This window comes from Neopelma chrysocephalum, unplaced genomic scaffold, assembly GCF_003984885.1.
Source record: "Neopelma chrysocephalum unplaced genomic scaffold, ASM398488v2 Primary Assembly neopelma1_135, whole genome shotgun sequence".
Classification (NCBI taxonomy): domain Eukaryota; kingdom Metazoa; phylum Chordata; class Aves; order Passeriformes; family Pipridae; genus Neopelma; species Neopelma chrysocephalum.
In genome coordinates, this window is record NW_020897797.1 from 28,646 (window position 1) to 54,655 (window position 26,010).

At 42.1% G+C, this 26,010-nt stretch overlaps 1 protein-coding gene across 10 annotated transcripts in view; it reads right to left on the reverse strand.

Moving 5' to 3' along the window:
- The window catches only part of FGGY (FGGY carbohydrate kinase domain containing), a 149,432-nt gene that overhangs the window by 989 nt on the left and 122,433 nt on the right, over positions 1-26,010 (reverse strand). For 2 of the 10 annotated variants that reach the window (XM_027698976.1, XM_027698975.1), the window contains exons 15-17: positions 17,685-17,746; positions 14,372-14,567; positions 6,041-12,848 (exon numbers count right to left, since the gene is read on the reverse strand). In XM_027698976.1, coding sequence (XP_027554777.1) covers positions 12,633-12,848; positions 14,372-14,567; positions 17,685-17,746 — 474 coding nt within the window. In that variant the 3' untranslated portion in view covers positions 6,041-12,632. Of the gene's footprint in view, positions 1-630; positions 1,272-1,943; positions 5,789-6,036; positions 12,849-14,371; positions 14,591-16,355; positions 16,605-17,684; positions 17,747-26,010 lie in introns of those variants that run through there. The other 8 variants (XM_027698980.1, XM_027698983.1, XM_027698979.1 and 5 more) reach the window with 8 other exon arrangements.

Genomic DNA, 26,010 nt, shown 5'->3' on the forward strand with positions numbered 1-26,010 from the left:
TCAGCACATTCTGGGTTAGTGCCAATCAAGGATTATGACCTATATTAACATCCTAGAAACAGGGCAGGCCAGCCAGGACTCCACCTCATGCCAGGACTGCAGCTCAGTCTCCTGATGTCTGATATCCACTGTTACTACATTTTAAAGTCAGGTTAAATTACTTCTCACAACAGGGACTTATTTAAAATGTGCCCACTCCTTTTGATAGTGCATCTCTTGCCTTCTTGACAAAGCATCTGACAATCTCTCAGTGAGGGCTATTTAACTTTCTTAACAAAACAGAAGAATGGCATTTGCTACAATTATTTAACTGCTATTCATAAAAATAAAATAGATTCCTAAGGGGTTGGTTTTATGTTCAATGGGACTTACATCATCGTATCCAGTAATATGAACATTCAGTTCAGACATTACTTGGTGGCTTGCTCAAGAAAGCTCCATATCCAGACACTGGAATTTTCCCATACCTTATGTGGCACATATGCATCTCACTGGTAGTTTACAAATAGCGTTGTTGGAAAATCCTAATATACAGGACTGGATCTAAAAGGGGTTTTCTAAGCACTTGGAAAGAAAGACATCAGGATGTAAAAACACCAAACAGCGACCCTTGGTGGTTAGTTGTGTACCTTGCACGTTTCTTGCCGTTAGAAAACATAAGATAAAAAACGTTCCTCAGCTTTTCAGTCATGTTTAGCAGCTTGATGGATTTGATTTATGGAAGTCTGCACCTCCCAAGCGTCTTTCATAGCTTTTTCAAAAGCTTTAGGAACATCCCAAAAGCCCTGTGGTGTTCTGTGGTGCCGAGGCATGTTTGAATTTTTCAGATATACAAACTAGAAACCAATTCCCAAAATGTGTGCAGTGAATTATTACACAATACAAAACTGATTTGATACGTGCTGTATTCCCTAGGCCACACATCCTTTCATGTCCTGTCACAATCTCTTACACCTTCCTGGCATAAACACTCCCACTTCTTTTGAGTCAAGCTCTATGTGTATTGGAAGTTATTCTATTTCCATGAAAAAGACATTGACTATCTGTTTATTCTCCAAATTTGGCCAATTTCAAATTTATTGTAATCAAATGGAGTTTATTCAACATAACACCTAAAAATCATAAAATATGAATTAAAAAGCCATTAATGTGAACTGTAGTTGTGTGACTGGCTGGAGGTTCTCACTGCCTTGCTGGTCTCATGCAGGTTTGTGTTTCCCAACTGCTTTTCCCTGCAGGTGCTCCACAGTACTTTCCAGGTCAGTTATACCCCAAGGGAAATGGGAGCAATGCCATGATGATGAATGTGAAATTTTTCACTCTGTAACTGAAGTATCTGTTTTGTAAAATACTCTGAATTAATTTGGCTGTTCTAGGAGATGAAAGTCATTAGAATCTGTTATTATCAAAACAGTAGGAATTCTGGATATTTTATATATTAATTCTGAAAATTAATACCTTTTACCAGAGTATATTCATTGAAGGAGTCTTGTATTCAGGCTTTGCTGAAAGGTGGCAATATTTTCACAGGGAATAAGCATCTTTCAAGTATTTTCACATTAGATGGAAATACTTTCATCACTTGAGGCCCTTCTTGGAAGTCATTCAACTATGAGAACATTTGCTTTAAATAAAAGACTGTTTAAGCCATTGAGATTCCTGGAATTCCTGAGCTGTTTATGCTCTTCTTTACACTTTTCTTAATGCATCTTAACTCACTGAACATATCCCTCTCCCCCCAGATTTAATACTGGTAAGAAATAGTCATCTCATTAAAACTATGAAGGCTTGGGCTGGCATTTCTAGTCTGTTTAATTTAGTTTATACTGGAGTAGTTTCTGGGGTCCTTGGTTACAAACTTTCAGGTGCAGTTATCTTAGCCCATGTGATATAGCGAGCGTGTGCATGCAGAGTACAAATGCATCCACACCTTCTACACAGAATAATAATATTTAGTTTATTATAGCAGTTTCAGAAAAAAATAGCAACTGCTTTTACAAATATTATTTAAGGTTTCTATATGTCAGTGAAATAGGCATTGATAAACTTAAAGAGAAAAATGGAAATAGAGCCACAGAGCCAATAGTTGTGATAGCTCATTAAATTCCATAAAAAGCTATACTGGAGACAAAGCGGGTCACAGGTGGAAAACTACCTACCTATGCTCATAAAAGAGACCAGGTCTTGGAATTGTACCTTTTGGCCTCGTACAGCAGGAGAGTAAATGGTTAACATCTTTAAGGAATGATCCACTTTGATTATCTCAGGGCAACACCTCAGAATCAGGAACTTTTAAGAGCAGTGACTCAAGCAGAATAAAATACAGCTCTGCAACATCATTCCTCCTCAGCCAGACCCTGCTTTGCCACTGTCCCCTCCCCTCTGGGCCTGCTTTCGCTGCTTCAGTTGTTCCCTAACATTTGTCAATCTCCTATCTGTGGTTTTTATATTTCTGCCTTTTCATTTACTTTCTCCCTGATATCTTCCCTTCTATTTTAGCGCTCTTATCTTTTTTACTGAACAAGGTCACAAGTGAAAGTGGGCTTTGGTGGTTCCAGCATTCCGGCTGACGTTCATTGACATCATGGAACTGTTTGCTCTGTCACAGTAACAGCCCCTGGCTTTGCAAATTCACATGTATTAAATGTCTCAGATACAATTTCACTTGGTGCCCATGACAAAAAATGCAGGACTGGGATATGAACTGTGACAGAGGCGTGTTGGTCACAAACAAATCCACATTCCCACTTTGAGATCCTGTTTCCACAGGTGCACCAAAGAGGCGGGCCCATGTGGTGACTCGTAAGGCACAAGCTTGGCAGGTGGGTTTGTGTCCAAACAAGGCCATTCTGGAGATTTTGATCCTGGGAATATCCTCACACTTATTTAATATTGTCCAAATACTTTCAGTTCTCACCACACTCTGGGATTACTCCATGAGTAAACTCAGAATTCTGCTTTCTTGTAGGATCAGGGAAATCACAAACTTAATTTCCAAAAAGAAAATCCCCATAGATTGATTCTAATCCAGGGTACTGGTATGTACTACTAGAGAAACTAATTCTGGTAATATCTCTAATCTCTTTAAAAAAAATAATTTTCAAAACTCTGTGTTCCATTGTACCAGTTATATACCATTATCTTTATTATTCATAAACTTTATCAGCATAGAAGATTCACTGAATAAAATGTTAATAACTTGATTCATTATTTTTAAGTGGAAAATTAACAGCTAACTTATTAAAGGGTATTTCTTTCTCAACACCTCTAAGTTGGTGTAAAAAATTACTAAAAGACATGTTTTTAAATGGAATATTTAAATAGTGTTCTCTAGCTGAAGAAGAGTCTGTGTTTAAAAATAGAAACACTGAGTGAAAATGTCACAGCTCTCACTTGCTATTGAATAACACAGCAATGTCTCAAACCCAACCACAGCTAATCAGAGGGGAGAGCTACAGGTATGTGAAGTGCAGGATGAATTATTCTGATACTCACTGCAATATTTATGTATTAAATAAACAAGTTACTGTGCATCTGTCAAAACTGATTTCAGATTTCCCATCATTTTTATATCAACATCATTTTTCTTGTTTTTCTTGGAAAATAAGCTTCAGTTTGCCTAAAAATTTTGATCACATATTCTTTCATATTTGAAGGTTCTCTCAATACGGTATATTCCAAAGAGGGAAAGCCAACTCCTACAGCAGGGGTTCGAGTCTCTTTAACAGACTGTTCTCTCTAAGCAGTGCCAGGGAGTTGCAATTGTATTTACTGGCATTTCTAACAAAACTGCATTTTGCACTTGGATCATTTTTGAAGCTAAAGGTTACTATTGTCTGATTTTACCAGCCAGTCCCTTCTGTTTGCATTTATAGACATTCCTCCCTTGCTTTCCTGCTGCCCTCCACTGGCAGCTGCTCAGACGTGCTTTGCTCGTGCACAGGAACAGGTTCTCAGCCGTTCTGAGCTGAGCTCCTCATCTGAGCAGAACTCTGTGAAGCCTGCCTACATATCCAGCAGCTCCCAGTCTTACATTCCAGGATGGAATTAGGGTCACAGATGGGACTCACTGAGGGTGCATCATGCAAATTGTCTCTGTCGAAAACCCCTCAATGGTCAAAGGCCATTACACTGCCAGGGAATGCTGTTTCACACCTTTGTACCTCTCGGCCCCTTTATACTTCACAGGCCCAGTTTTTGGTTAGGTAGCCTTTTGTGGAGTAGATCAAGAAACCTTATTTGTAAAATTGGGAATTAATAATGCAGTAGTGCCAGTGGTTGGCACATACAGACCTGTTGGCTTTGATGGGACCACTGGACTGTGCAAAATAACTCAGGCATGAGAGTGTTTGCCAGCTTAAACTCCAGAGCCAAACAACAAGCTCATTATCAGCAAACACTGTGACTGGCACTGCAGTTGTGCTTCAAGGACTCTGCAAAGATCTAGCACCAAAAAATCCCAAGCTATAATTGGCAAAACAGATCCAGGATTGCAACTTTCAGGCATGTGCTGGGACCAATAAAGTTAGCAAGGAAACAGGAATGGCTGGCCTGGGGCAATCATGGATTGACTGGTTTAATGTAGAGATTCACAGAAGTTTGGATTTTCTTGTGTCTGATATCTTTCTCAAAATATTCTGAAGCTGTATGAAGGGAACCTGCTGTTATTTAACAGCCTTTCTCTGGTCAAATTCATTGAGTTTAGCCAAATAAAATCTCAGTTTCCCCATTAAAGCCTGGGCACTGATGGAAGTGCAAGAAGATTCCCTGCCCTCCTGCATCCAGCTGTGCCCAGGGGTGGGGAAGAGCTTTGAACCAAGCAATAATAGGCTTAGAGTGATGTAAAAAAATGGACCCAAAATCCTGCTTATTGAAACGCTGCAGAATTCAGCCTCCAGTTTCCGAGACAAGCATGTCTGAGTTTCTGCAGAAGAGCCACAGCCCTGTGCACACTGCCCCTAGCCAGCAGAAGGAAATCCTCTGGGCTCATTCCCCCTTTACAAATAATCTTTTTTGCTACTATTTAGTTAGAGTGGGTTTCACCTCTGTATTAAAACCATTCAGATCTTTTTTTGAGTTAGTACTAACCAATGGTCAAGTGGCCTAGCTAGAATAGATTTAATGTGTTCAAAATGATTTTCCAGGGTATCCACATTCCCATCTAAAAACCACAGGACTAACTGACATCTCTGTGAGCGCCTTTTTGAATTTAACACCTGGAGCAGAGAAGCTGGGAAAAGGCTGGAGAGCAGGATGTGGGGAGTCCATTGTGGTGAAGCATTTTCTGAGAACATCCTGAAAGGATGTTACTGCTCACACCGTGTCACTTCTCTGGATAATAAAACTGCTCCAGCTTCTGCATCTGCCAGTCTGGCACCTTTAATAAGTAATTAAATCACACTGTGGATGTGAACACAGCCATGGATAAATAATAACTGACAGCTCTCACACTGGCACGCGAGCAGGGAGACACAGCCAGGGCAGGAAATCACACACAGCATTTCATTTGTTACTGATTTATCTGTAACGAAGTGAGGAAGATGCCCTGGGGACTGGTGACTAACAAGGAGCATTGTTTATGCTACAAATCCCATCCGGTTATTAGTCTTTGAAAAGTGCTTTGTTTAGCTTATCAGTGCTCCAGCAGGAATACCAGGGGCATTATTGCTGTTATAAGTGTATTTCTATTCCAATATTACTGACACATAAGAGGTTATGTGTTACCTGAGGGCTGAAAATTCAGCTTGTGCTTCAGTGCCTTGTTGAGTCAGGATCAGGATGGTGAACACTGCACAAAACCAAGCCATGAGCAGGTTTCCTTATTAATTTTGCTGCATTAAATTGGAGAACACCTTTACAGAAATCAAACCTTTCTCAAGGACCACCGATCATGACAAAGAATAAAACCCCCATGGAGTATAAATGCCCATCAATTAAAATTATTTTAGCATATTAGACTTTCTGCTTAAATTCTGCACTTCACTTAGGAATTGGACAATGTTGTATTACACAACCTAATTCTGCATTTATGCAATTCCTAAGCACCATAAGTGTCTGGCAAGTTTTAGGGCTGTTTCACAACAGCACTGATAAGCTGCTACTCTATCAGGTGATCAAAATACCTGCAGTGTGCCCTTGATCAAGTTAATATTTAAAAATAGGAACAAAATTTTTTTTTATTAGGTTCAGGTATCTTTTCAAGATGTTAAGTGTATCTTGGAGGAGAAGATTTAGAAAGGGAGCGTTTTATTTTGAGATGGAAAAAAGTACATTTCTTTCATAGATATAATTTAGAAAACCTGTCAGCCCCTTGCCATTGGGCAACTAAGTTAATAATTGACAAATAAGGCATAATTGGCCTTGCTGAATGATTGTACACCAACACTGTCAACTCCTCTCAAACATTTCTGGAAAGGGGAATGATAAGCCAAACATCACACAGGTGTCCTGGAGCACTCTAAAAAGTGTTCATTAGACTGATTATGAATAAATAATTGAAGTTTTATTTATACTTTATCATTAGATTACTTTTGGAAAATCTGCATGAATCAATTCTTCCCTTTAAAATGTCATGTTTAGAATTTGCTTATAATTAGGCTAAATATGTGTTGTCAAATAATGAGCTGTCCAGTGTCTCCTCCCTGGTCATCTTAGTTGGCCTTGTAACTGAGACCCTGAGCAGCTGCTCACCTGTCAGAGCAAGCTGGCCAGAGGTCACACACTGTCACACCTTCCTGACAACTCCAAACCTCAAAGCATGGCTTGCTTTACTAAACACAGCACATTCTCATGGAAAAACGAATTAATGTTTGTTAGCACTCAAATCTGCTAAGCGCTCTTTAAACTTTAATTCCCTCTCCTCAAAGATGCTGATAAGAATGGACTCACCACTGATGCTTTAAAGCTAAATTTCCTTGTGGTAAACCTGGAGGATGTTGTAAGCTGAGCTGTAGCACAGAGATAAAGGTTTATACCCACGAGTTTCTGGCTTCATAGTCAACAAACTGATCAGTGCCTCACGCCTTTCTTTTGCATGCAAGAATTAAAAATGTCTCATATCTGATGGCTGGGGTTTAGTACAATGGGCTTGGTTTTGCAGCGTTCTACTACGATTGTTTTCTGAAATGCTTAGCTTTCATTTTAAGCCAAAAGATGTGTCAAGATTTGAAAATATCTCCTTTGTCTCAAAAATCCATCACAGTTTCAAAGCCTGGCCCCTGATGAGGTACCTACCTGGAGAATTCCTTTGCAAATCTCAGCTGTGGAAAAGTGACCTCAGTGAACACCTGTTCACTGAGAAAGCAATATCAACATAAGGACTCTATTCTTGAAAAAGTTAGAAGTTTTTTCTGGATCTTTGAATTCTATCTTTGAATTCTAAGTCTGTTTTTCAGAATAATTTGCTGCTGAACTTGGGGTTTGGTTTTAGCTGTTTGCATTTTTTTTATTTCCTCCAAATGAATTAAATTGACTTCTAGTGAACTAAATATTTTACCATCCCATTCTGCTGTAGCAGGACTCCCAAGAAGATGGGGGTTAGAAACATCAATATATAGGCACCAAGATCAAAATCAATGCTATAAAATAGTCACTTTTATGGGCTGTCACAGAGTTTCCAGCCTGAAATGCTACAAGGAATGACAAATTTAATTGTGTTCTTTGCAATTGGACACAGAACTACTTCATGAGAGGAAGCTCCCTAAAAATCTGTCATTGTACGCAAAGTCACACTAAATATTTTATTTTGTTAAGACTGTTTAATGCCATCAAAAACTCAAAGCCTCACGACACAAACCCTAACTGCCATAATCACTCCTGCAATCTCTAATTCAATCTGCTCGTTCAAATGTTCAAAGGCCAGCTCAGGATTTTGGAAGGGGTAAATTAATTCTGGCAGACTCACAGCAATGTCAGATATCATCTGTCTTCTCCTTCTATCACATCCAGCTGGGAGGGCCCCTTATAACCAGGACAGAGCCAACTCGAGCATCATTTTAAGTGCTTGGACTCAATAAATCAGAAATTTGATTATGTGCATATAATCTATTAAAAACAAATGAGAGGTTTGGCATGTTTTTCCTAGCTGATCTACTCAGGACAAGACTAAGCCACTGATGTCTTTGCTGAAGGTGACCCCAAGTCTCTTTTTCCTCCCAAATGCTCTGTTAATACAACTGGGGGAAGGAATGGCTCTTCTGGGTGAAACCAAGGCCACCTTGCCCTCAGTACCTGTCGGGCTCAGAAACTTGTAGCATCCATAAGAATGTCCAAGGCTTATGTAAAGAACTGCCTTTTTTTGCATCTTCTGTCACACTGCAGGAGCTGGCTGAGTTTCCCACTTTGCTTCATTCACTCAGAGATCATGAGAAAATAAAAAATGTGGTGTCATGATACTGGGTTTAAATGATTTTTTTTCTTCCCATATATGCATATACTGTTCACCCAGAGCAGGATCACTGCCTGGCTCTTTGCTGTAATTTGTAGTCCTAACTCAAATGCTCTGGGAGCAGAGCTTAAGCATTTTCAAGGTCTCGACAGGACGTTGCACTGAAGCTGATGAGTTTCCAGCGCCTTCGCACGGTGCCTGAGCTCAGCAGCCAGAACTGGGATCATCAGCAACACTAACCATTTCATTTTCCTATCTTCTGAGCAGCACAAACTCTCTTTCTGCAGACTTGCTCATGAGTCATCTGGAAATAAACCATAATCACTTGTCCCTTAGGAGTCATATAATAAGTTAATTATTGTACAACACATGCTAATACAAAATACACAAGAGGTTTCAACGTGTTGAGGCTGCAAAGGGCAGGAGAGCCTTTCAGAATTTCCATTGGTTATGGTCTGGGAATGCTGGGTTTCCCTTGACTCCATATCTATTGCATAATCAGAAACACATTTTGTTCCCTTTGTTGTACGAGACAAAGCTAAAGACATGTGTGTGTTATTACTGTGCAAAAATAAAGAGTAGATACCTAATGGGCTTATGTCATGTGTACAGTGTTTGTAAACACAGCTCTGGGGCAGTGCCAGCTGAGAGAAACCACCACAGCTTATACCTGAAATAATGCTCTTCTGGATCTGCAAATACCCTCAGTCCTGCAGGGAACTCAAAATACAGGAGTGGGACGTGCTGGATGAATTTCAGGTAGCACTGAATTTAAAAAAGCCTCTTTGCCTGGAGTTCACCTCACGGTGTCCTGGACTATCCTGAGGCTTAGTTACTCCTACATGGCCATCCCAGCTTTGCTACTGTGTGGTTATTATCTCATCAGGAGAGAATCTTATAAGTGCAGGGAGAAGAAAATCTGAATACAATGGAAAGACCTTCCACATCTGAAATTCTTCTTTTGAGAATCGGAAACAAATACATTTATAACTTCACAAACAGTAAACGAGAAAGATTCTTTTCCAGTAGTTACAGAAACATAGTATTGTTTAGGTTGGAAAAGCCCTCTCAGATCATTGAGTCCACGTTCTGGCACTTTGTTTTGAAACCTCCAGTTCCTCTTATTTACAGATCCTCATTCTAGGAGGAAAGATTGGTATCAACGGTGCTGATTTGAAATTATTCATTTGATGAATGAGTTTAGACATAGTTTTAGACATGGCTCTGGCAAGAGACCTGGTTTCTCAACACTCACCTGGCAGACCTACACAATGATCTTTCTCTTCTTTCTTAGAATTATTATATTAGAAAAACTAATTAAAAAACCCACTTTGTTCTCAAATGAGCTTGAATCTTCCCAGTCATCTGGTTCTTCCCACTATTCTGTAAAAAAGTCAGAACTTGGAGGTGCATTCATTGATCTGTCATGTAGACAGGTGCCAATCAGGTATTTAATTTCTGACTTCAAAGACTGATCTCATCGTGGCTATGGCAATGGAACACATGATAATACACTTTGCATTTGAGAATGCCTCTTTATCATTTCAGAGGCTTATAGAATTCTTATCTTCCAACTCCAAAACCAAAGCTTAATATTATTACTAATTTCAGACTTTGCTAAGCAAAGGGATGGATTGTTTGGAAGCAATTAATTTACTTAAGTAAAGGATCTTTTTGCTACCCAGCCAATGGTACACACTAAGAATCCTGTTCTGCCACCCAAGGAAGGCAGAGAATGCACTGGACTTTATTTCAGTACATTTAAGTGACTGACATGACTAAAAGGAGGGGGGGAAGCAGTAACAGTTATGTGTGGCATTTGTTCTTCTGTGATGTTCTGCTAACCACAGTAAATTATTATTAATGAACTGAATATGTCAATCAAATTACTAATTTATTGAAGACTCTGTACTACTACTCTTCCGGGAATCACTCCAAATTTGGCAACCCAGTAATCACAGGGCCTCCAGCTGCCCCAGCAAATTTTTATTTGCTCATTGCTTTCACATTACAAGGTGCCACTTTTGAAATGCCCAAGAAGTCTTAGGATGACAAGAAGTAATAGATCCTCTCATAGGATACTGTTAAATTACAACACAAATTTGTGGAATGGGTAAAATGCACCAGAAAATTACAAAATTTGTATTCAACTATGCAAAAAACCCCCAACCTATTATAAAAATCAACAGTCCAATAATCACACATTTGTAACTGTGAAAGCATGAACTCAATTCTCAGAAGACAGCTTGTCTTTTTAATCATCAGCATAAAAATTCAGCTATTCCATAAAACTAATTTATATTGGTGAAAATCAGGAGTAAGACACACCAGTCTTAGGTCTGGTTCTGCCTAAAATAAAGCAGAAGTGATCCAGGCATAATTACAATGCTTTGCAGCCCCATGAAAGTTTTCTAAACAAACAAAATCACGGAAGGTCCATATTAAACAGTTCAGTAAGTTAGTTTCTAGCAATGTATAAAGCCTTTTTAAATCTGTTTACTGCTTTTTAAGTAAATCTTTCTGGCCATATAGGGGAAAAATGTTCAAAGACATCTCATTACATGCTCAGTAAGTGTTTATTCCAGCCCAGGATCTGTTTAACAGGAAAGGGACAGATCAGATTTAGAGGGTCCTTCTGTCAAGGCTGCCCCTGATGTGGGCTCCTTTCTTTCCCCAGAGCATCTCCAGCCACTGGTAATCTATGTAAAACCATAATTCTCTGGATAAAGGTGTCTGCTAAATGCCTTCTCTGAGGCTCTGAGCCATATGGTTGGGATTACAGCATTTCAATAGTTATTCCAAGTGAATATAAGGATGAAGCATAGAACATTGGAGGGAGTTATGTTCATAATTCCATTTATAAACGGGATTTCAGGATTTTAAGGCCCACATTCTGCACCACTGGAGCCAGAACCACAACCTTAGAGCAACTGCAAGTTATATTTACAAGGAAGAACAAGGTGCAATGCAGGTGCAATAAAAACACATTTTTGTCTTTAGGAAATGTGCTTTTCCCCTAGATTGAAATGATGCTCACACAGCACAGCCCCTTGTCACCGTTGCCAGCATCACCATCCTCCAAGACCACGACGCATCAGTGGATCACCAACAGCCAGGACACCTCAGGAGAGACACCGTGTAATATTTTATGTTGTTTCATGTTTTTCTAACACTGTTTTATAACATACAGGAAAAGGCGGCTTTGAATAGAACTCTTCCAGGACAAACAATGAGCACATGGCCTCAAAATGTGTTTCAAATAATACCACAGTAGTTATAGTTTCAAGTACAAGGACAGACATAACAACAAAGAGCATCAACTTCCCTCTTTCCTGGTCTGGTTAATTTTCCCTTTCCCATCTGTGAGTATGACCTAATGATACAGACTATTTGTATTTAATTTTGAGATCTGCAGAGGAGGAGTACCATGTACAAGCTTGGTCTATATTGGTTTTGTTAGTTGTATGTGTTTAGCCAGGCTTTACTTTCCTCCACACACCATTATTTACACTCTAAAGCACTGACTCCTTGCAAAGCATTATACATGTTATGACTGTGTTTATAGAGTAGAAGTGCTCTCTGTAACGTCTGTTTTTCATGTCTTAAACCAATAAAACTTTACATTGGGCTTATCAAAACCATTCAGTGTAGATCTAAGTCTGCTGTGACTGAAATCAGCAATAAAACTTCTCTTGATGCCCTGTGGATCAGAGCTAAGGCAACGCTGAGCTCTCTTAATAAATTCCGCTCCGGTAAAAGTTTTATTTAAAAAATGTGGTCGACCCAAAGCTTTTAAGGAAGATTAATGTGGACTTATAAAAAATGTCTGATTTTATTATTAGTAGTAATTCATACAGTTTGTCCTGAAGTTTTCCTTTTCAGCTTCAGTTTGAACCATATGTTCAGGAAGTTCAACTGAAAAGCGATCCTTGAGCAATATTATTTTTTTCTAATTAACAATAACCACAGAGGTATTTTAGAGAAACCTACAGGCTCCCTCAGAAGGTTGTGGAGTGAGCTGGATTAAAACAGGATTTTGTCTATTTTATGAAAAATGCACCAAAGCACAAATAGGTCAACTTCAGAGGAGCCCTTCCTTTCCTCTACCAAACAAAGGATTCAACGTGCATCAAATCTTAATTTCCACAGGGTTCTTTTGTGAAAGGCCTTGGAGAACTCTGGGACCCATCAATGCCCTGTCCACCTCACTGGGATGGAGCACAGACACAGCAGTGCAGCCACTGGATCACCAGACAGGATCTGGATCCAGTGGGACAAAGCAGTTCCTGAAGTGAGGTGTGATGGCTGGCAAATGCAAAAGCTCAAGGGGATGCTGGAAGCTGGGTGCCAGACTGGGCTTATACAGACTGGATGGGGATTTAGGGATAAACACAGCCATGGGCCCAGACAACTGGTCTGTGAGTGCAAACAAAACACAACAGTCACAAAGGAAAACCCCACACTTGAACAAAAACAAGAGTAAAAAGAAATCAGAGCAAGGTTCATAAAAATACTTTTGGGCCAAATTTAACATCCCCAGTCCTTGTACACAACATGTAACTGATGGCATTAGGACCATTGTTATACTGGATTTCAAGCACAGTTTATCCCATATTCCCCTTTCCAATGACAGCAGACAAAGTAACTCTGGGTGCAGAAACCCTGCACTGAGGGCTCCTGGAGACTTCTCATTACAACACAGCTTACAAAAAACTGCTTGCTGGTTATTTTGAAGAACAAAGGTAATTGTTCAGTTCAACAGAACAATTCCATCCCAGTGGCAGCTCAGTGTTGTGCTCCTGTTTGCACTGGGGTCCTTGTCAGGTTTGATCAGTTTAATTGTTGAGAGGTTTTGTTTCCCCTGAGCTGTCACACTGCTCACTGCCCCAGGAGCTGCAAGTCAAGCTGTGCTGCTTCTGATCAGATGCTGTTTGTGCTTTGCTGTTTTTGCTGTTGGTGCCAGCCCTGACATTACTGTGTGTCACCCACTGCTGTCACCAGATGTGCAGCCTCATCTTCCTGCCCTCTTTCCTGAGACCTCTCTATGTTGTACTTGGAAATCAGCAGTTGTCTGGGTAAGAAGAATTGGAAAGGATGTGGCAACTGGATTTTCCAGAGGTACATCTGCTCCTTGGCAGTGCCTCCTGGTTTATCTGGGATAACTGGCCCTCACAACCCTGAAAGCCTCGCTGGCTCTGGACAACTCTTTGATGGAGCAGCAATGCGTCTGTCCACAGGGTATCTTTATTCCTGAGGGCTTCAAACACAATCCAGGGAGCTTCAAGAATAAGGTGCTATCCACAGGGAAAGAAACTGTGGAAAGGAAACTCTCCCTTGGTTGGTCTGTGTATCTCTGTACATATCAGTGTAGAAGAGCAAAGGCTCCATTTTTGCACAGCCACTTTGCAAAGTAAAAGGCACAAGCAAGGCCTGTTCCTGGCAGGGCGTAAGATATCACCAAAGTACATCCTTCCTCTCCTGTCACATCCTGGGAAGGAGCCTGAAAGAACTGTGGAGTCTGTTTTAACCTACCAACTAAACTACGCCCTGTGGAAGGGAACATTAATTTTTAACCCAACACAACAGCATTAATGAAGAGGAACAATCACTTAGTCCTACAGTTCCTGTCCAAAGCAGGGCGAGACTCAAGGCCTCATTTCCAAGCACTCACAGCCTACACTCGGTGCCAAATTCTCAATTCAGGCACACACCAGTGCAGCCTCTAAGACCCAATTCCAAAAGGATTCAATGTCAGGCAGAATATTTTCTTTTCCAAGGTCTGGGGCAGTGGGGATCCCTTTTAGAAGTGTTCCTCTGGATACTGCACAACAATTGAACAGCATAGGGGCATTCACACAGCACAGAAAGGTTCTTCATTCATGAGATTTGAATCTGAAAATGCTTAGAGACACATTGAACTGAAACACTGCAAGCATCAGGATGCAAAATAACCTCTGTCATGTGAATACTCAGTTTGCAGATTACCTGTATGACATGTTGCTGTTCCTGACTCTTGCCTTGTAAAGAATCTTTTACCTGGGTGTGTCTCATGTGGATTTTTTTCCTCAGAGTTGCTGTTTGCTCCTTTGGAACCACTATATGCTTGTCTTCTCCATTTGATGTGAAGCCTGGGCCTCTCTGCAGGATACTTGGAGCAGCTGATGACATGGTGGTTCCCCTTCTTTTAAGTTGCATGATAAACATCTGTCAGCAAATTGCACCTAATGGGTGAGGGAGGCAAGGCCTGGGCCTGACTGGCTTCAGTTGGGGCCCTTGGGCAAACTTCACCAAACAGTGAATGGGCTTCTCTTGGACTGGGGACACGTGTGGTGGATTTGTCCCTCTGCTGGTGACACGGGCTGGATCAGGACCCAGCAGTGCTTGGCACTGCCAAGTTACTCAGTGTGAAACCTCAGAGGGCAGTTTTACACTGTGCACTTGCTAAACTCTCTCATGTTGCATTTTTCTGTAACTTCTCTTCATCCAAAGAGCCTAAATTGAAAGTGCCTAAAGCCAAAACCAGAGCTTAACATTAAAATGCCCATCGACCTGCAGCTGAAGAGTGCTAGAACTCCTGAGCTTTAACATTTTACATCTTGGCTCAATTTGAATTAAATTTTAATTTGAGAACTTGACAAGCTGTACAATTTGCTAAGTCTTGCATAACAAAAGGATGGTCAGACAATCTCACAGCAAAATCCTGTACCAGTGTTTGTGTTATCACAGCTGATTTCCCAGACCCTGAGATATGGATTTCTTACAGCTCTGCAATGGGAACAGTCAGATTTTAAAATGCATAATGTGAAACTGGTAGTAACACTGTCTTTCAAAAGAAATGCAGCTATAAAGTACACGTATTACAAGGGGAGAAAAGCATTAAAAAGCCATGTTGGAAATGTGAACAAATCTCCCTGTAACTGTTCTGTACAAGCAAGGTACAGAGATTCCTTGAACTTTGTGCATCTACATTTTACACCAAGCCAGTGTGACTGTTTGTTTCCTTTCTAAACTCCATACACTCCTTGTGATCACTAAGCTTGGTATCAGTTCAGCCTGAGGAATCAAGGCCAGTTTGATGGTCATAATATAAAAAGCAGGAAGTTTATGGAAACTTTGCTGGAGCTGTTTGTGTGTGTGTGTTTGTGTTGAGCTGCAAAGAGTAGAAGCGCTGGTACAGTGCCAGCCAACCCTGCACATCTGTCCCTGTATAATCTGCTATCCATTTGGAGTCTGTGGACTTCTTTTTTACACATTAATTGTGTATTGAAATAGATACATTAAAATTTATGAATATTTGTTGTTTACAACACACTGGTCTCCAACTGCTTTTCCCCTCCCTGTATTCCCAGCTGCCATATTTTATCATGCCCTTGAGCTGTAAGCTCTGACACACCACCGTGTCTCAGTCTTTTTCTTGCTTGTTTTACTCTTTGTGTTGGGATGTTTCTTCATTTTATTCCCATCAACTTTCATTGTCTTTAATTATGTCCCTGAACTTGTAAAGCTGTTTCTCCTAACAATGGGTACTTTGGAAATGGCAACAATTGCTTTTCCATGCACTACAAGGCAGGAAGTGCATTGTTTCTTTAAAAAAAATTACCAGATGTTTTTCAGGACTGACTACAAACATAAAAAAAACGCAGAAACTATTATTTTCCAAATACTCCAAGTCCAATTTTTTTATTGTGTGACTTCTGTTTGCATTTAACTGGGAATTGCAGCCTATGCCAATGCTAAGGAATGAATTTCTCTCAAGCTAGTGGTATAAGATGGAGTCCACCTACATGAACATTGACTCTGTGGACTCAAGTCCATCAGAGTGAGTCACGTTGTCTCTTGTGCTGTTCCTGCCAGTCCAAATACAAGCACTGGGGTACCTGCAGATGGTTATCTTGTGTTCTCTGACTGGAACAGATGAATATTCCTTGTCCCTGGGGTGCAGGGATTATTGACAGGAAATACCCAGTGCTTCACAGCAAAGTGAGTGCATTTTATTTCTCATTAAAAATTAAAATGTATACTTTAAATGATAAAAGTATATTTTTAACATGGACGGTACAGTAAGAAGAAATTACCCGCATCACGCGTGCCTGGAAATTCATTACCCCTGCTGTTCCCAGACTACATCCCTTGGGATCACAAGCTGTTCATGATGGAGCGATACTCCCTCTGATGTTCCACAAGCTTCAAAAATACTTCATACTTCTTGTCATAAAATCTGTGTAAGGAAGTTAATTTCAACAAAGCCCAAGATTTGAAGATCTAAATCCCCTGTAATACACACGTTTACTGCCTTCCCTCAACATCAAAGAAACTTTGACTCTTCCCTAATTACAGCTTCTGCCAGGATCAGAGCCCTCCCTGTGCACTGCCGGAGCACAGTTCCCACCCAAACGAGTGATTTCAAGCTGTAATTACACCTTTTCCCTACAGCCAGCTTTGCTTCTCAGGCAGCTTTTCCCCAGAGTTCTCTGCCATGGGAGTGGGGAGACACTGGCGCTGCACAGAATCATTCAGGCTGGAAAAGCCCTCCAAGCCCAACTGTTCCCCCAGCACTGCCAAGGCCATCGCTAACCCATGTCCCCAAGTGCCACATCCACATGTTTTTTAAATATCTGCAGGGATGGGGACTCCACCACTGGCCTGGGCAGCTGTGCCAGGGCAGGACAACATTTTCCATGAAAGAATTTTCCCTCCCATCAATCTAAGTCTCCGCTGACATAACTTAAGGCCATTTCCCCTTGTCCTGTCCCTTGTTCCCTGGGATCAGAGCCCGATCCCCACCCGACTCCACCCTCCTGTCAGGGAGTTGCAGAGAGCCAGAAGGTTCCCCCGAGCCTCCTTTCCTCCAGGCCGAGCCCTCCCACCTCCCCCAGCCGCTCCTGGTGCTCCAGACCCTTCCCCAGCTCTGTTCCCTTCCCTGGACACGCTCCAGCCTCTCAATGTGTGTCCTGTGGCGAGGGGACCCCCGTGTCTCCCCGTGTCCCCCTCCCGGTTCCGGGGCGCGCGGACCCGCTCCCGCCGCCAGGGGGAGCCCGCGCGCCGCCGCCTATGGAATATGGAATCCTTAAAAACGTAACATAAATAACGCTTAAAATATAATATAATCCTTAAAAATATAACAGAAATAATTAAAACTTAATAGAAATAATCCTTAAAAATATAATGTAAACAATCTTAAAAATATAATGTACTATGACACTTAAAAAATCTGGGTGCTCAACACTACTGTCCTCGAACAGGCATATAAAGAGATACACCCCAACTTTCCCAGGAGAACACAACAATCCAGTGTTACCTTTTGTGCTCGTGATTGGGCTGCACAACTCTCCCAATTTTCCCCATTTTCGCCATGGCCTCCTAGGAAAAGACAAACACAAACTGGAAAAGCCTGTTTTGGTTTAAAATACTTTTTGACGAGAACAAGATGTTTCAAAACCAATCGGAACATTAGTGATGTATTTTGTTTCGGCTGCACGGGCCAGATGGCAGCAAATATGTTCAATCCCATTATATAGTAGTCATGAGAACAAAGCACTGCAGACCCCTCACCACCAAAATCTGTTCCTCTTTCTCACTGGGAGTCCCAGGCGGAACAGACTTATCTTTTATTATTTACAGTAACCAAAGGAAATGTTAAACACTGTGTCCCCAGAGGGGAGTTTCTCAAACAAAATGATACTGTACATCAGATCCCTTAATCGTATTCTGAAAGTATCGGTTCCCTGCAGCAAGGGGGGACTGGAGGGTGCTCCAGAAGCTAAAGGTAACCTGGAAAGGCCTGTTCTGGAGCCAACAACTTCCCTCACACTCTCTGTAAGAGGCAAACTCTGATCCTGCTTTGCTCTTGGTCAAAACAAAGTCAGATTTCGCAGAACCCCCTAGAGAAGGAGTCTAGGACAGTCACTTGTGGAAGGGAGAGAAACGAGTAATTTGGTTCCTCTCCTGATCTCTGTGAGATTCTGATTTTCCATGGATTCTCCTGAACAATCCTCCTGGAATGAGACACTAATCACTGAAGTTCACAGGGGACCAAGCTCTCAGGATACAGTGGTGCCAGCAGGCACTCAGTGATTTCACAAGGAGCATCAAAGCAACAGTTTTTAGATGGAAGAATGTTAAAATCATTAAATATCGGGATTCAAGAATCAGTGTGTGACTAAATCAATGTTCATAGTTTCTAAGCACAACCCTGAAACTGCTCTAACATAGTGCCTAAGAATCAGGATGACCCTGGAGAACAGGCAGCCTGTGCTGCTGCTGGAACCTTCCACCCAACTGCTTCAGCTGCATTTTTAGAAGGGTTGGATGATTTTACAGGCTGTAATATCTGCTGTAGTGAAATCTGTGCTTTCCACTAATCCAGCACTTCACAGCCAAGGATTTCCTAGAACTTTACAAGTAGATGAGCAACGTCAGCAGAGTGTCACAGCCCAGGGCAGGCAGGGAGGCTCCTAGGATAAGCTCTGCCTGACTGAACCTGCAGTATTACCTGGCATGTTCTGGGAGTGTCCTTTCATCCTGCCAGTCCAAATGTCTCACTAGAACATGGAACACCTACTTTCTACTTTTGTCAACTTCAGGATGTAGATACTGGATGAAATCGTGGCTCTATCGAAGTAAAAAGCACTGCCAGTGTGTGCTGTCAGGATTTTACTCTGCCAGGGCTGCTGATAAACTAGCAGGGAATATTTCTGTGCTTTCATATGCCCATTCTCTTTCCTATGTGCAGAGGTTGATGGTACTTTGATTCCCCAAGAAACACCCTTGAAATAACACTTCCAGCGAGATAGTGTGTTCCTTTCCATGGGACATGTGAGCCTGCTGGCACTGAGACTCTGCACACCCGCCAGATTAAAATACAGGCATGGAAAGGTTGATATCCTTCCCAGTGAGAGGAACGGGTATTTTATTCCCTGTCGTTTAACAGGTGATGCTGACAACACTTACGCATTGTCCCTGTTTACAACAGTTAGTCTCTTACAACTCCATTACATGGCCAGATACCAAAACAACGGATACCGATTTTCCATTGTGTCTTACAGAAAATGTAAGGCAAAACCCCTTGCAGCCCTTACTCTCACTAATGGAAGAGTCACCTTGCTGAATGGAAATAAAACCAAGACATGTAAAGGGTCTAAATATCCAATTAAACTGAAAGGGAGGGACAGACTTTGCCATTCCCTGCTCCCTGCACACTCAGGCCTGCCTGGGCAGCGTTAAGAGACCAGGACACAAACAGCACCATTCCCAGGATATGTCCTGCCTCTGACATAAGTGCTCCACACACTCGTGTTGTGCTTTACTCTAGGACCTCTTACGCCTTCCAGTGCAGCACGAGCCTTGCTGCTGTTTTGGGCAGTCAGCCAGCTTGGAGATAAACCCATCTCCACACAGGTTTTATTTTTACGCTGTTACTCATCAAACTCCAGGTCTCCCGGGCTGATCCAGGAGAGAACAGACTCCCCCAGGCACGGGAGGCTGAGGGCATCCTGGCTCTGCACGGCAATCCCACCCAGCTCAGGGTCCCTCCACAAGTCCCCCCTCCCCACCTGTGCCTCCACTGCCCTGCTGGGGCTCAGCTTCCAGACCAAGTGCTTTGTAGTGTCTTCAAAGGGTGAAACCAAGTCTCCACAAGGCTGCTGAGAGCTTCCCACACTCCCTGTGAGGTCTTCCCAACCCTGAAACCCCTGTGCACAGATTCACCCTCCTCTGTCGGGCAGCAGAAGAGGGTGTCACCGCTCCCATGGAGAGGTCCCTAAAGGAAATCTGGTCTCTCAAGGCCTGATCTAAACTAGGAAACAGGGCCTGGTCCATTCATCCAGCCACCTTGAGCTAAGGAGGAAGGTGCCCAAGCAGTGTTTCCAGTTTATCTGCTAAAATACTGTTGTGTTTTTTAATCTACAGAAAATACCCAGATCCTTGAGAATCCACAGTATTAAAGTCTCACAGCAACTACCATGGTTATGTGGAATTAACATGTCAAAAAAATACAGTAATTTTCAACAACTCACCCATTCTATGTTGCTCAAAATATCCTAAATTAATTCCCTCTCTTAATTTACATTTCAGTTGTGTGTTTTTCTGTGTTTTAAAGTCAGTTTGGTCATTGTTAGTTTGAACAAAAAACTTTAATCCCAGAGGAGAGTCTTTTCAACAATTTTCTGGGGACAAAGAGGAACAGAACATTGAAAATATGAATTCATAATGAAATGGGAAACAAAGGAACATTAGAATTGCATTACTGAATCGAATCAACCTTGTGCACTGCTCTGTCTCCAACAAAGCCTTAAATATAGCAAAGTGATAATACTGCTGTTCAGAAATAGTTTGTTGGAGGGTTGACATCCAAATCCATAATTCCAGTCACCAAGAATTTCACAATCTTAATTTGAATGACGCTCTATCTTCTTTGTTTGCCAGTCTAGACGGCACAATGAATATAGTGATTTAAAACACAATGAATTCTCTCTTAAAACAAAATATTTTGTAAAATTGCTTTTTAATCATTTCTTTTCTCTCTTTCCATAAAGGCTATGCTATAAATAACCCCTGAAAGTTCGCATTTGATCATCGTTTCTAAAGGCTGGGCAAGAGGCAAGTGAAGGGTTTACACAGAAAAAAAGAGAGGCACTGTGGAGCAGGAATAAAGGGATGCATTCATGATTTCTAACCTTTTGTTGGAGTGTCAACGCTGAGACAGATACAAGGCAGTAAACACTCTGCTCTCCATGGAGAGAGTCAGTCCAACAGGGTTACCCTGCCCAGGACAGAAGGAACAGGCCCAGGGAACCAAACTCTCCAAGGCCACCAAGGCTTTCAGAACAAGGTACCATTTTGCTGCTGGGAAGATCATTCAAATCCACTTGGTCCCGGTGGCTGAATTCAGCTCTCCAGCACCATCTGGGGCAGGGGATAAATTGAAGAATCCAGAGTAGAGCCTCAACAGACAGTGGATCTCCCAGGGAATCCCTACTGGAAACCAGGGAAAACCTTGTCTCCTCTAGAGACCCTACTTTGACACAGCAACTAAAAGCTGGACATTTCAACTGTTTTCCCTTCAATAATGGGAAGGAAAAGGTTTTTAACCCTGTGTGGCCACAGTGCAGCAAGTTACTCTGTCATACCAGGAGGCACCAGGACAAGCCCATCAGCCTGGCATCAGAGCCCACAGGAGGAGTACACAAGGAATAGCTTTGGAAGACCATGGGAGCCTGGTCTTCTCTGATTCCCTACCTCATGGGATCCTCCAAGAGCTGCCTCAGAGCACCCAGCACCATCCTGCCCATCCTACAAGAAGAGCCCATCTTCCTTGGGACTACAGAGGGAGCCATGGAAGATCAGCCCACTTGTGAATAGTCCCCAAGTCTGGTTTTCAGTAGTGACCCAAGGACTTACATGGCTGAGTATTACTAAAAATAAATGGGATGTAGGCCCTTAAATGAGAAGTCAGATTCAGGGATGTCAGTCTTGGCTAAGAACGTGCAGTAATAAAATCCCACTGAAATGAAAGAGCTGGGAACATCAGTCCCTTTAAGAAGTTGGGAGGTTGCTTTATTTAGGTACTTTAAAATTGTATCCAAAGTTAGATGGATATTTCCAGCACAAGTGCAATTTCCCAGATGTGTTCTCCCCACTTAAGTAATTTCAATAATCCCAAGAAATGTTTGGACTTTTACCTGGCGTAGTTATTAACAATAAAAAAACACATATCATTTAAAGCTTTCCTGTACAATTTCAGTGGCTGAAAGCACCTGGCTGCACATACAGCAAAGCACCAAACTGTGGGGACATGATGCTCCCATTCAGGCCAGTCTCAACTGCCCAGTGTTCCTGTACAGCTTTCCTGCCACAGATCCAGCAGCACAGGAAAATAATGTAAAAGTTGCCCTGTTCACAATAGGCTGAAATGCAGGAACATTCTTCCCACCAGACCTGTGCTGACTTGAGGATTCAGCAGGTGTAACAACCTTCAAACTAACAGACCTTCTTTACACTTCTAGTCCTCACAACAAATACAATAAATAATGTGATATATAATTATTTTAACTGTTCTTTGTCAGTGAAGAACCTCCCTCTCACTCATCTCTATTCCACACACATAAGCTTAGACTAACAGATGCTCTTTAGCATCATTTTAAGAAGTCCAGTCACAGATATATTTGGATTTGAGAGGAATAAATAGATTTCTTGAAATGCTGATGTTCAAGAAACACTTTTAAATTTTTCTAAGAATTTTAAATAAGGTTGCTATTTCTTTATAGGCTTTTATTTAGGAATTGCTTGTTCCATAGCCTGGAGATGCAAAATCCATCTTATCTACGCTTACAGGAGTTACATGAATGTATTTCTGTAACACAGGCCTAGCAGAACATTACTTTTTAGTGGTATATGACTGCATGAAGAAAGCATGTGATGGACCATATACAATATTTTTCTAGTGGGTTTCTTCCCCCCCCCCTTAAATTTGTTTGAGTTATAGGGGCAGATCTTGGCAGCGTGCACAAAGCCCAGAATCTGTAACTCAATTCTCTGTGGTATTCTGAATGGAGCGAGCCAAGTTTTAAAACACATTATGGATAAATATTAGAGCTGAGAAAAAATTTCACACCTAAGACCAAAGTGTGAAAATTTGGCTTTGATTCATTTAGTGAAAAGGTGGAAAATTTCACACAAGCTTGTATTTTCCTTTTGCTCTGATCCAACATTGATTTCTGGGTCCATATCAAACCTCAGAGAGAAAAAGTGTTTCTGTCTGTCTGTGTCTGTGTACGTGAGACTGCAGAGGAGGAGGGAGAAGGGGATGGAAGGATGGAGGTCCAGCAGGACACCAGCTCAGGACTTGAGCTTGAGTTTGTCTTCCAGGAAAAGTCACTGGCCTTTTGAACCTCATTATCCATACTTTCAGGAACAGCACTGGCCCATCTTAGAGAAATAATTTATACATTAGTTTGTTGCAAACTGTTACTGTTGTGGAAGGGAATCAGGCAGGTAGCTTAGAAGAAGTCCAACATTATTCTACCTTTCAACCATCCAACCGGAGTTGACAGAGGCCAACTGGATGGATCCTCAGTACTGAGACAAGGTGGATTTCTGGTTCAAACACTGAATCAGGATCCATAAAGTTTCCACAAATTCCCTGAGTTATTTGGGACATGTAATTTACTCTTTTAATTTTCAGTGATTTTTCAGTGATTCCTCTCTCTGAAATAGGCTGTGCCCTATTTCCCCAGTTTGCTTTGTCCCTAATTTTGCACTGTGGGTGGTACATGGAGTTCTTACCCTACTGCACCCTCCACATCTCACTAAAGCACAGATCACTCAACCTGTCCTGTACCATCAGAGCACAGTTTTCACTCCTTAGCATCAGAGACAAGGACAAATGGAAGAGAGATCCTGAGAGCAGAGACAAGTGCAGGTGAGGTCACAGCACCACTTCTACCTCCAGAGCACTGACTTTCCCTCTGCCTCAGTGGCTACAGGGTGCCAGGCAGGCTGTGGTCACTGAATGCCCCACAGAGCTCCAGCCAGGCTGGGCAGCCACGGGCACAGCCCTAAGAGGAGAAGCAGTGGCAGGGCAGCTGCTGTGAGGGTGCCTGGCCATGCCAGCAATGATATTAATGACTTATTCCACAGCCCAAATTTAGAATGGGACGAGGATCAGCTATGATTGCCACATCATCTATCAGCTGGAAACTATCTTTGGGTCTAAGCTCCAGCCACACTGCTACTAAATATAGGTTGGTTAGTTGTTGATTTGCCTCTGCCCTCCCCCAAGTTGCCTTTGACTATCAAATAATTAAGCAGTTTGCTTTGTGAGGGCTCTGTTGCTGGCACCTCTCAGTGCCCAAAGCTGCCTGGACGCCAACTTGACGGCTTAGCAAGGGTTTCGGCTTACCCAGGCAATGGAAAGAGCCCAAGTGTTCAGCTCCTGTTTCAGCCTCACAGATTGCTGGCACTGGGTGCCATGAATCAACAGTCTGGGGGCAACATCCAAGCAGGCTGGGGCAGGGTTTAGCTGTTCTTACCCTGACATGAGCTTGTACAGCTTATCCATGAAGTGAGTGTTCGCTGCCCAGTGTCTGTGTGCGGAGATCTTGGGGCCTCCTTGACAGTCCCACGCTGTGGGTGGCAATGCCACAGCTGGCACAGGCTCCTGACTCCAGCACCAGCTGGCACAGACAGCACATTTCCCTCACCCCCTTCTGAGGTGGAATAAATTCGTTAACCACACACAGCATAGCTGTCAGAGTAGACTGAGGTTTGTCTGTATAAACCACATGAAAATATATCGATTTAACCCACTTTTTAGGCTTGGCAATGTTATGCTGACAGGCAGCTGTGTTTAACAGGACACAAGCTCACCTGGGAGTCACGAGATTCCTCCATCAGCTCCCAGTGCAGGGCACTCCTATAACAGCCTTCTTCCAACTTCTGGGGATGGAGTAAACTAATCCTGGCACGCTGCTCCTCTGCACAACCTGCGACAAGTTGTTTTGCTTCTCTGGCTCCCTTCTCCTTACAGCCTCAGCTTACACCACCTGTCCCAATGCTTTTACTCTCAGTTTTAGATGGTAGAACCTTTGGGGCAGGCAGGGTGGGTGTGCGATTCCACAGAGATGCACAACAAAACAAAGCAGTTCTCCCCTGTGAGGTGGTGAGGCCCTGGTACGGGGCGTTCTGTCCCTGGAAGTCTTCAAGGCCAGGTTGGACGGGGCTTGGAGCAACCTGGTCTAGTGAAAGGCATCCCTGCCCAAACCATTCTGTGATTCCACGATTTGGACAGGGAAGGATAAAACAGAGAATCTGAGGATCAAGCATCCACACAGGATATCCTGATGCCTGGCTGTGACTTGACACAATATTTAGTTGAACTGCACCACTTCCTTCAGGGTGCAAAATTCAGATTTATTCAGCTGATTTCTTTCCACGTTCACACTGAACATACAGCTCTCCTCGCCTTTACTCACCGAGTTCAAACTTTTATTTGCCATCTGGCAATGGATTGGGATTTACTTGGGGGAGGGGATAGGAAAGAGCCTTTTTTTCTTTTTTTTTTTTTTGCATCTGTATTTGCTTTATGAGCTATGGCTAAGGCATCATTTACACATGGGGACCTGGATCGGGTTCTCTCAATTCTTTCCATATGTTCAGTTATGCTGTCAAAACATTTTTTCGATCTAATTAATCCGTCTCTCTGTTCATTTCCCCACTCAGTGGGTTTAAGCATTTTTGGGGTATCTAGCAGGGATTTTGTCATAAAACCAACTTCTCCCTATACTTTGCTTTAGGGTTACTCCATCACAAAAACAAAATTATTTGCAACATTTCACTCTAATTATTTTTTCCCTGTTTCCAGCTCTAGCTGAGGAGACTTTCCCTTTCCCCTCATCTTTCAAAAACACTCTTTGCCGTGCTCCAGTGTCTACCTGAGGTTAATGAGGGAAATCCCTGCTGTGAGTTTTGATTTGGGATTATTTTTTATGTATTTAATCTGATATTTGGTTTACTATTAAAAAAACTGTACCTCAGAAATATGCTTAAATTTTGCTCAGTCTGGACTGCATCTGGGAAATCACCCTGGACAGGGGCTCATAAAAAATGAGAGACCTTTAGAAAAAAAG